Raw genomic sequence first — 12,499 nt, 5'->3', positions numbered from 1 at the left:
TGACTTTTTGAATTTAAGCTGCCTGCAAGTGACTGTTGCCAGTCGAAATACAATTGCACCATAAATCTTCCACTGATGTACTCTGTGTTTTCAAGAAAGACCCCATTAAAGTATATCTGGATTGAAGTCACTCACTTATTATGCTCACTCTCTTTAAATGAGAAAAAAAAATCTTGTATTCATTTCCTTTTCATTTTTTATTTTAAGGCATATGAAAGCCAGTATTATTGACCATGAGACATTAACACTTTTATTGAATTCTATAAAATATAATAATAGGAAAACATATTTTTCCATAATAACTGATTAAAATCAAATCAAAATGCTGCACATGAATTCACTGTAGTCAGCCAGTGTATTATTAATCAGTGACATAACAAATCAAGCCAAAGTGCATTTTATCCCTCGTATGAAACTGATGACGCAGACTGGGCTAACATCAGATTTTTTTGATTAAAGGCTAATATGTTGAAACAGTTTTAATAATAGCTGTTAAAGAAGGTCAGCTTGATGAATTGGCAGCTGTATAAAAAAGCCTGTCGTCGTTCAGGGTCGAGACAGAGCTGTAAACCGACAAGCTGGGAATCAAACATATCTGAACACTGGGTGCCTGCCATGACATTTAACAAATGAAATATGCACAGTCCCAGAGGAGACCAGCATCATTTTTTTGCCCCCTCCCTCACTTTCGGTGACGGTCTGAGGATGGAAAATGTGATTCTAACGGAGAAGCACGAAGGTAGAGAGCAGTCAAATACGTCCTGTCTGTCGTCCTCACTGACTTATGGGATGAGGTGTTTTCACAGGACAGTACAAGGGAGTGGAAACGTAAAGTCCCCCATCCTCCTGCGCCCCTCTCCCTTGCTGTAAACAGCCTAGTGATGAGATGATGAACGGATGCTGTTTAGGACCAAGAGATGTTCCCTCACTAAAGACCCTGACCCCGACTCACCTCAGCCTCTACCTTCCTCTGTTTTTCTCTTTTCACCTCTTTCTCTCCTGCTCCCTTTACACATGTGGTCTCCCTTTTCTCTTACTCTGACCTGGCTCTCTCAGAGTTCATTACCTGTGTGTAGATTTGACAAAGTGAAGTAATGTAGGGTTGAGTGGAGGGTAACGCTAGAGGAACCTTGACCAATGTGACTATTCGTTTTCTCATTTTTCTTTTTCTCAGCCGTATGTGCTAAACTACCCCAAGAGACACTAATGGATATATTCAAAAGGCACACACACACACACAGGCAAACTCTTTCAGGTACAGTGACATAGCGCCCTCCCTAACCCCAGTCTAACCCATGCGTCTACCACTGCCTCACCTCTGTTGCCTTATTCCCACACCTCAAGGGTCATTACTCACACACACTGTAGGTTTTTCCAACCTCTGTCATCGTCCACTGCAGCATCCCATTTAAATGGCTTCGTTGTGTTTTGGAGGAGATCCCCCTGTTCAACTTATCTGTTACGTGATGACAGCAAGAGGCCCCCAAAATGATCCATGCATCTCCTATGCTTCTTTGTTACACTTCTTTTTATGCAAAGGCTTTTATAAATGGAATATGTGTTAAAGTTTTAATCATCAAGCTGTACTATCTTATTATAAGCGAGTGACTAGACTGTGTAGTCACTAATTGATGGATTTAACTTTTTGACCATTAAATCTATCATGTATGGGTTATTGTAGGAAATATGAAATATTGCTCAGTGACCAGTTTTATCCACTGAAGTCATTTTTAGTTTGAACAAGATAGAAGAGACAGTAGCAGTTGTAGAATGGCGTCATGGACAAACAAAGGTTCATCAAATTTCAGTAGAGAAATTCCAAACATATGTTAGTAGTATTTTGTAAATATTTATTACTCTACAGCAAAATACAGCTCCTCTTTTACAAAATATTTTAGAAAATACAAAAATGGCATCTTAATCAAAAGTCTAAGACAAAAACTTGTTGATAGTCAATATCACATCATTACTGGATGTTTTAAACTCTCAAAAATTGATATGAGAAGTTCATTGTCAGGCGGCAAGCAACGTCTGCCTCTGCACCAGATGTTACTTCACACTCATCTTGTATTTAATTCATATTTGAAAATAATTGTTGGTACTTTTCTGTTTTCTTGTCCCTTAAATCTCTAGTACTGTTAATTCCTGTGATTATTTCAGACTTCATAGACTTTGACATTGTTCAAGATGTCCTACAAGTTATATTTTGTCAGGGCTTAAACAAATTCTTATTTCCATTATTGTTTAATCAACCTTTCTTTGCTTGAGCAATAGTTAATACTGTAAAATGTCTTAAAGGCTGGTGTGCAATTGCATAAATAACCTGACTTTTTACTTTTAAATATACTCTAATGTTGAACTATCCCACCTGTGGGGCAATTCATATAGATGTGATACAAAATACACGAACATGTACAGTATGACCAGCTGTACACATGTGCTCATACATACAAGAGAAGAAACATGACTATGATAGCTTTCACTTCCACCTACACACACACACACACACACACACGCACACACAGACACACACACACACACACACACACACACACACACACACACACACACACACACACACACAGACACACACAGAAGCCTCAGTCCATGACGTCCACTGGCCCTTTGTGAGGAGCCGACTTTAGCTCCTGATCCCAGTTCTCAGAGCACAAGCAGCTCTTTGTGTGGGACGCTCTCCACACTCACTCCACATCCAGCAGCATCCAGGAGGACCGTCCATAAATCAGAGAGCAGACGGAGGAGCGTGGCCTGGGCTTTGGAAGCAGAGTCACTCGACTCAGAGACATTCATCAGTGTAGTCCAGCTCAATCCCACCACTGCTACCACAGAGATTCTCTCACTGCTCACATTGTTTCCAAGCGGAACTGCCTGATTTGTTTGGTTACTGAGATTTACATTGAACAATGATCAGACTGAATATTAAATGTTATCAAAAGAAATGTGGTGCAATAGGAATTTTAGGGCCCATGACATCATGAGGCCTCACCTCTCACTAAAATGCATCTGATTTATCACCTTTACTTTTCCCATGGGATGTTTCCTGTTGCTTTTCAGCTGTCTCAAAGCCTACATGAATAGTGCCTTTGAGTTTACAAGTTCTGCTGAAGCCTTACAGAGGATACTTTGCTGTTACACTCTGCTTATCTGCATATAATATACTTTCTTTTTTTGGATATTCAGAAAGTAATATGATCAGTTGTTTAATGAAATTCAGTAACCTAAATAAGGTATAGGAAAACAGGCCAGATGTGACAAAGAGGGATGTACATTGAAAACCACTTCAATTATTTAAGTTGATTTGTTTTGACTAAAACATTTTGTATTCATATTTTCTCTAGGCAGTGGTGGCAGTTTGATCCCTGGACCCACAGTAATAATTTGGGTGGGACAAGTAAAAGAGGAGTTCTTTCTCCATTGCCTATTGGCACTTTGGTGACCGTCCCAATTTTTGGTATTTTCTGATGACAAAACTCTTGTGCTGAGCTGTTTCCAGATGTGAGTGTTTGTAAAGGTGAATCTATAGCTGTGCAGGTCCTTGACAATGAAACTACACACTGAAGCTGCAGCGGCTACAGATTTACAGCCAGAATTATGATTGCTTTGCTTGTCTGTCGGTTTCTGTTCTTTTCTTGTGCAAAGGACCTTCTTCTTCTCCACTGCTGCAACGTGCTTGCTCACTGTGGGAACTTGTTGGGTTTCTTTTGTATAATATTGTAAGGTAACCTGATCTGACTTTGACCTTAGTCCTAAAAATTGCCTTAAGATAATTTATGTCATGGTTTAATGCTGTATAATTCAAACCAATTTTGGATTGAATTCAACTCAAATAGGCAAAATAAAGGAACACGCATATCTTCTTCTTTCCAGAAATATAGTGGAGTAACACATCAATCTCTCAAACCTGCTCGCTGCAATCACTTCCTCTCTCTTTGTCCCAGTGAATGAAACACTCATAATACAAAACAAATGTCAACGTACTATATATATAATGTAATCCCTGGTATCGCCTGCCAAAGATTTTAAACAAGAAGCACTTATAGCCTAACAGCATATAACCATAAACTATACAGATACTGATGCAATGGAATTTCAAAGGCACATATCTAAATGTTAACATTTTGTACATTTATTATATGGTTCAGTATATAATTAGCATATCATGGAAAATATTGATATATGTTAGTAATTAGATTACCTCATCACATGTAGTAACCTGTCAGCCCTCATTTTAAGTCTGTTTTGTATCTAACATGTACAAAGGACTGTGGTGTTTTTAATTTCCTTCCGATCTGTGTCTTCTCCTCTTTAGTTGTCTGAGGAGCTGGAAGGGAAATCGGCCAATGAAGAAATTAAAGAGCTTCTCAAACTACTGACCAAACTCCACATCGAGGTGAGTTGGACAACATTCCTTTTTGTGGTGGATAACAATGTCTTTAAGAAACAATAAAATATCATCCTGTTCTGGATACCACAGAGTGAGTTAAATACAAAGTTTTGCTTGCGGATGTTGTCTGTTTGTGACGCATCAGTATTACAGTGATGTTTTTATCCTGCTGTACTGTTAAAGCCAGGTCATGTCTTATATGCCTCCACTGAGAGGCCGATCCTATTGAACGTATTATCTCGGTTATACCTTGAGGGAATTTCTTCGAATTTGTCACTTTCATTTGGGCTCGGAGTGACCTGAATAGAGTTTGGTAGTTAAAAAACCAAGGTCACTGTGACCCCACAAAACACGTTATTGGCTTTGTGAGCATATTATCTCAGGAATGTCTGGAGGGAATTTCTCCACATTTAGCACAAACGCTCACTCAGACATTTGGATGAAATTGTTAGACTTATAATATTTTGGTCAAAGGTCAAGGTCACAATTTTTGGCCACATTTTAAACATTCATATGCTAATAATGACAACATATTGAACTCCTCTGAAGTATTCACAACATATATAATGTGGGTCTGAACCGTCTATGGTCTGGACAAACGTGGATCTAAACTTGGCGTAGGCATACAACAGCAAGACGGACGGTAACTCTTATCCTCTTGGCTGTAGCTGCTGGCCTCATTAGCCAGACGCAGACAGCTTTAAAATAAATGTACACGTTTTTATTTTCGAACGATAGCTCTGATCATCCATCAGGCCCCACAGGTGTCTCAGCCTCAGACAAAGCTGCCTTGATGATGGTGGGACAGAAGCAGAGCTGGGCGAACTCCTTTATAATGCACTGTCATCATGCTTATTTGGGCTCTGCCAGAAACAACAGCTCAACATCACAATTCACTCACTTTTTAAGCATACAATTATTCCGAACCAAAATGTCTCAACATCAGGTTTTTGAAGGGACGGGGGTTCCAAAAAGGACTTAAAGTCTTCCCTAGTGATGTAATGATGACTTTCTTGAATTCTCCTAATATAACTGTGTTTTTATGATGAAAGAATCCAAAATTCTACACATTGATATACAGTATAATGGTGGATATACACTCAAATACACTCACATAGCCACTATCCTGAAGATAAATGTTTGATATTTATCACAGTCTTGCTCTCCTACCTTGCTATTAAAGGACATTGTGACCTTTGTCTCTGTCAAGCCTGAAGTGAAATATGGTGACAAACAATCACTGCACTTGCAATGAAGCATGCCTGTGTCAGAGAGGCTGCATTTATTACTACTATTAGGCTTACAGTGAAGGTATTTGGCACGACAAGGTATAATCTATCAAACCGTTCAGCATGTGAAAGTTTTGTGAAACTGTTTTTTGTGTGCACTCGATGGCTGTTTATCATTGCTCATCAATAAGCCTTTGAATTTACCTTTAATGACATGAAAGAGCAGTTTAGCAGCTGAAAATCTCAGGATTACCTCCATTTGTTTAACTGGTTCGCAGTTATGAAATGTATCGCATGGTGTGTCAGCAAACTGGGACATCACTGTGAGGTATGGTCACCAGGGACCAAAAATTGTAGAGGTGAGGCCTCAGGAGCACTGGCCCAAACTGAAATCTGATTGGCCCCTGAAGTGCCCCTGTCTTAGTTAAACTTACAAACAAATAATTATGACAATTTGTTTAGAATTAGTATTTTCTAAACTTTAAGAACACAATGTGCTTCGACAAGGAACAATTTTCAAAATGTGTTCAAAGCTATAGAGCTAACAAGGAATAACCTGAGGAATTGTGCATGAATGTTGGACATATAATTGGCCCCTCTCTGTAAATTGTAAACTATTTAGAACAATCTTAGGTCGACCACTGTAGACACAGCTGTGAAATACAGCCTTTCAACTTGGTATTGAGTTGCTCTTTAAATCAGCCTAATTGAAACAGATTCCCCTAACTTGAAATTGCTGAATGGTAAATCATCTTTATTGATAAATAAATATTACAAAAACTTCCAACAACCTGTCATAGCTTTGTACTATTAGGAAGTACACATGACTCCTTAACTCATAGTAAACATTACCACCTCTGCAGTAGTACCAAGTCCTCTCTCGAACTTCAGCTTTATCTACCAAAGAAGACCCTCATACAAAATCTACTGGTTTTTGAATTCCTCTATTCAATACCATTGCTCTCATCTCCCTCCACCTCCACACACGAGTCAGCCAACCTCGGCTCCAGTGCAGAACGAGGTCAGCCAAACAATTCTACACGAAACAATGGAAAATATTCAGCTACTGCTTCCGCTATTGCTGGCTGTTCACATCGGCAGATGTCATAAGCACAGAAGTTACTGAGGAGAGGAATCTGCTCAACAAAAGCACTGCTATGCAGCACTACAAGTCAAAGACTCTCAAGGGTACAATGTAAATAGCAGTCTGTGCTCGGGTTAAAGAAAGCAGGAGTCGAAAAGCTTCAGAAATTCTGGTCTTTGTGTTTGATAAAAAGGTTTTTAAAGTGTAGTGTTCTGAACTAAACCCACATCTACATTATTTCCTGTAATTGTGGTCATTTAAAATATCAAAGAAAATGATATTCTATACAAAAGTGTGTCTGAGATATGTGAGCTTCAGTTTATATGTATTTGATGAAGGGTATCAGGCCTATCATTTGACATCTGCACGTGTTCACACACTTGCACATTTTCTCAACTTCATGACCTTGACTCTCGCATGTTGGCTGGACTCCATCAGCAGGTTTTGAGCATGTGGGCCTTAAACCAGCGAGCTGAATTTCCCTGCTGCATTCAGAAGGAACACTGGTTTGACAATAGATTGACTCCAGTATCGCGGTTTGGAAGAGCTTTGTTTGTACCACACTGAAGCGTGGAGGCTCATGCCATTTTATTGTCTATGTGTCTGAAAGTGTAGGCAGGACGTTGCCTTCAGGAGTGAAGCACTGCAGCGTCTCTCTCTTTCTGTATCCATCTGTCCTCCAGGGCACTTGACACCGTACCAGCCAGCCCCAGTGTAAATCACAAGGCCTGGGGTGTAAAACACAAGCAGATGGCTGTTGCCTTTGAATGGCGTCTCTGTGCGATAGTAACTGTATCACTCTTAATTATGGTTGAAATGATCCATTTCTAGGGTGGGGATATAAATCAGGCTCCTTAAAACTCCAGTCTCTCTTTCTCTTCGTTTCTCTTTCTCCACTTCCTCAATCTTTCATTTACGATTTGCACATGAAAAAACAACGTTCGACCGTATTAGCCCCCCTCAGCAAGACTAATATTGACAGTGATGAAAGTGCCAATTATGATGGCCGGCTGTTCCTGCAAGATTATGTGGTGGTAGGTTTGTGTATGCAGGCTTACAGTGTTTGACACTGCGTGCTGAGGTTCAAGGCTTAGAGACGGGGGGCGGGAGTGTAATTTCCAAGCTGGGCATATACAGCAATGCCTCCAGGGCAGAACGCTCACAACAGGGCCCTTAATAACTGGGTAAAGCAGTTGCCCTGCATCGATCCTGCGCTGCTAGCTAAAAAATTAGTGGTCCAGTGACAGGGCCGGGGGGGGGCTTTAATGAGGGGCCAGTGCCCGGAATGTACGGGCAGGTTTATTTTGTCAAGTGCAGTGATCTGTTTTTCTAGGATCTCTATTATACCTAATGAACACAAACACATGGACTGAGAAGGGACCGGATGCCTGGAAAACAAGGGTGGTTTTGCTTGCCTTCATCTTTCTTTCCGTGTCTCGCTTTTCCGTCGTCTTCCTTTCCTCTTCAGGCTTCAGCTGCAGGGCCTGTACAAGGACATGACTCCAGATTTGATTAGGCATTTAATCCACAAACACTGAGGCATAACTAGACCCCCTGACATATATCTGCACAGGAAGTAAGCTTCCACATATCCAATGTTGTGTAACACAATTCTACCTGTGTAGTAACCAATGTCAATGGTCACCAGCCAGGGCATGTACCATGTGCTACCTATTAGCATAGAGCTATTATTGCTCCTTACCAGAAAGTTTTTACAAGGAATTAGCTGTGGCTCTGTTACGGTCGGTTAGGCACAGCAGAGGGATAGAATTTGGCGGTGCAGACCATAGCCAGACTTAAGGAAGTGCCATCATTGAGCGGACCCTCAAGGGTCACAATACTGGGCCTGAGCATGATAAGGGAAAGGGTAGAGAGAGACAGAATAATATTTAGTTGAAATTGACTAATCCTTAATATGTTAATGAAATATTAGATGGCCATTTCAATATCTCAACGCCTAAGCTTTCACGGTCACATTTCTCGTTTGGTCACATAAATTCGAGGTTGGTAATACTGAAAAAAAATGGGAAGACCAGGCTACACCTAAGCAGCTTTCAGGCATGAACTCGAGAGGGAATCCACACTTTTTCCGGTGGAAGTACAAACACAAATGTCCGATTGAATGCCTCCGGATTAAATGCAGACTTTGTCCGCCTGGCCCCTTACTATAAAGTCAGGAGAATCAGATGTGAGAGCACATCGAGCGAGTTTACCCACAGGTCATGTCTGAAATGGCTTAAGAATATAGGCAAGCGGTACACTCCTTCCCCTTGGCCCTCTCATTAAAGCTGTGCCCCCAAAACACATGAGCGTGCGACTCCAAGAAGCCAACCTTTCTGTGACTCGCTTGGTAACTTCTCAGACTCAGCTGTGTATGTCTCTCCGGCCTGTGAAGACTAAGAATTAAGAATGCGTAGGGTGTGTGCAGGCAGGCATTGTCTGTTAATGACATTCATGTTCAATTCAGTCTGTGTGAAATGATTTGTCCTGTTTATTACAAGCTGTGAGGGCAACAGCGACTTTATTTCAATGATGGCTGTCAGGATGTGGAGAGGTTTTCAACAAATAAAACAACTTACCCTCTCTACCTTTGATAGTTAGATAGTTAAATCTCAAAAACACAATCCAGATCATTTTTGATATTTCAATGAAGTGTTTTATCTCTTAAACAGTTGAGATCAGGTTGACATTAAGTTTTACTTGCATGCACAGGTGGACATCAATCATCAATCAGTCAGTGGAGAACAGGGAACAAGGGAAAATCCCTGATTATTATCATTGTTGATTAATTTTGAATTCTTTCAAAACAATTTCAATTTCAATCTCGGAACTCGGAAAAAAATTGTAGTTGTGCTTCAAGGGCACCAGGCCCACGTGGGTGTGAGAGGCTGATGGATGCCCAGCTGACCCACATGTTTTCCCCAACACATATCAGGTGCTGTGACAGACAAAATACCATAAAGTGACCCGCAACACCACATGTATCTAACCTCAGACAAACTCAAAACTTCTTGAGGAGAGGTGAAAACAGAAAAAAGTAAGAACTTTTCCTCTGTAAATCTGTTAACAATTAATTGCTTCTTCAATTAATTTGCCTTAGCTCCATTTCATATTCACATGTGATTTTTGCAGTTCTGTTTGTAACATAATTGATCTCAACACAACTTTGAGAAAACCAAAATTGCAAACTCTCCATCCATCCGTTTGCTTGAACATCATTTATTTGTTATATTGAGCTCTGGTGTGAGATTCACTTTGCTTTTTTTTGTCCTCATCTGCAAACTGTTTCGGTTGTCAGCGTTCCAAGCGAATATTTCAATACCATAATGACAGTATCCCTATATATAAACTACAACACAAAGTGTGTGTTTATGTATGGTGCAGATGAAAGCCAGGAACACATTGTTAGGCCTCTTCTGAGAAATGCACAAAGTGATGCTGGGAAGATTTTGGGAAAATTCCATGAAAGATAAAAACTGAAGGAGAACCAAACAAGTAAAAGAGAGAGGATTAATGGCATCTGAGAGGAGTTTGGACAAGAAGACCATGAAAACAGGAGAAATTCAGGGAGAAAATATGAGAAAGAGAAATATGTAGAATTACTTTTGTATTCTTCTGGGATTTGAAGTCATCTTTTTATGATTTGTTCCAAGCGAATATTTCAATACCATAATGACAGTATCCCTATATATAAACTACAACACAAAGTGTGTGTTTATGTATGGTGCAGATGAAAGCCAGGAACACATTGTTAGGCCTCTTCTGAGAAATGCACAAAGTGATGCTGGGAAGATTTTGGGAAAATTCCATGAAAGATAAAAACTGAAGGAGAACCAAACAAGTAAAAGAGAGAGGATTAATGGCATCTGAGAGGAGTTTGGACAAGAAGACCATGAAAACAGGAGAAATTCAGGGAGAAAATATGAGAAAGAGAAATATGTAGAATTACTTTTGTATTCTTCTGGGATTTGAAGTCATCTTTTTATGATTTGTTTGGTCTCCATTTCTCTATTGGATTAGTTAAAAGTCAGAATCCTGTTTAGAGTTAATATTAGATTTAGAGTAAGTTGAATTTTTCTTTATAAATCCATCTAAAAATATATGCGTGGTTTTAAGCACCAAAATAATGTCATTGTAGTTTTACATCTCTCTGGAGCTCTATGAAATCAGATCAGTCCGCCAATCAGAGGAGAGGCCGACCACAGGTATCAGCTTATCCCTTTTTCAGAGCTCAGACTCTAGCTTCCCTTATGCTGTGAGAATGCAAGTCCACAGTCCACAAACACAGCTGTAATAATAGCTGTTTGTGTAACTCATAAACTATAATGATTGATCATAGCCATTTAAAAAAAATGTAAAAGCTGAAAAGAAACACTGAGCCCTAAATATGCCTGATATTTTTCAAGATAAATGAATTAATCCCTGGGAAAATATTGAGGATGAAAAAAATGCCCAGTCTGGCAATGTTAAAGAGGGTGATGAAAGAAATGTCAGGGTCCGCCCCTTTGTTTGGGTTCATGTCAAATTCTTATTGGTTCCTCCAAGGACCGAGACCCATCATAACTCTGGATTTTGTGAAAATCTGCTCTGTAGATTTGCGTCATCCTGCTGACAAACAAACAATAGTACAGCAGCAAAAACACAACATTGAATAGTAGGTCGGCCATGATGGGAGCACGGTTTCTGAATACTGGCAGTGTGCATTTGTACTGTGGTTAAAAAGTTTATATCACACCCAGACCTACATTAAATTCCAATAGGGACATGGAAATCTCAATTTCAACCATATGTGACCTTTAACATTGTTAGTGGAGGATAACATTATAGGGGACAGAGTTCATCACTTTCTTCATGAATTGATACAACGCTATCAATTCTGTTGAATGGTTTAAAACTGCATAAAGTTGTAAAAGACCAGAATCATCCTTTAAGGTTGCCGTCAGTACTAAGGGAAAAAATAGAAGCAAATTCTCACAACTACACAAGATAAAGTCTATGTATGTGTGTTTGTGTATGTGTGTGTATCCTGCTCCGTTTGACTGTCGGTGGATGGCAGCCACAGAGACCCAGTTTTGTCTCCTCCTCTCATCTGCTCCCAGTTAGCAACATCTTGAACACTGTACTGCAGCATGCTCCCATGTCATAAAACACACTGCTCCTCTTCTCACCATATCCTTCTCTCTGTCTCTCCCTCCTCCTCCTTCTCTCTCGCTCTCTCTCTCTCTCTCTGCTTTTTGTCTGGCACATGAGTTGGAAGACGTTTTTCTCACTCGTCTCCCCCCCCTCCCCTCAACCACGGAAAAAGCAGCACGCGTCCAGCTGCATCTTGGTCCGGACACGGAGTCGTTAAATAGTTTGAGAAATGAACGTCTCAATGGCATCATTCTTGTCTGTGTCCCGTCTCTTTTTTATGTCTGCTCGTGAACGTGTGAAATTTCTGAGGCGGCTGAGAACTTCATTACTTTGAGCTCGCCGCCGTAGGTGCGGAACATCACCTTGCTCTGGAAATCGTCGGCAATGAAAACAGTCACCAAAGTCGCCCCCCACTCCCCCCGACACACACACACACACACACAAACACACAACCTTCCACTTGCATTAGCTTGTGAGCAATAGTCCAGGGCTTGTTGCCTTTTAATCAGAGAAATGTAAGGAGGAGGGAGCTCGGGCTTAATAACAATTAAAGCATGCAGTTACACGCACTGGCCCTGAATGCTTCCAAATCCATCACCCAGCACTTGAGGGAGACACCCCAATTCATAACCATCCTCCCTGCAGTCT

The 12,499-nt window shown here is 40.4% G+C and overlaps 1 protein-coding gene across 1 annotated transcript in view; it reads left to right on the top strand.

The window, feature by feature from the left end:
* The window catches only part of mpp7a (MAGUK p55 scaffold protein 7a), a 134,729-nt gene that overhangs the window by 63,850 nt on the left and 58,380 nt on the right, over positions 1 to 12,499 (top strand). The window contains exon 5 of the mRNA XM_061093825.1: positions 4,331 to 4,411. Within this exon, the coding sequence (XP_060949808.1) occupies positions 4,331 to 4,411 (81 nt within the window). The remainder of the gene's footprint in view (positions 1 to 4,330; positions 4,412 to 12,499) is intronic.

The sequence above is a fragment of the Limanda limanda genome, chromosome 20 (genome assembly GCF_963576545.1).
Source record: "Limanda limanda chromosome 20, fLimLim1.1, whole genome shotgun sequence".
Taxonomy (NCBI): Eukaryota; Metazoa; Chordata; class Actinopteri; order Pleuronectiformes; family Pleuronectidae; genus Limanda; species Limanda limanda.
The sequence above is the reverse complement of the archived record's forward strand: the minus strand, read 5'-3'. Positions and strand labels throughout refer to the sequence as shown.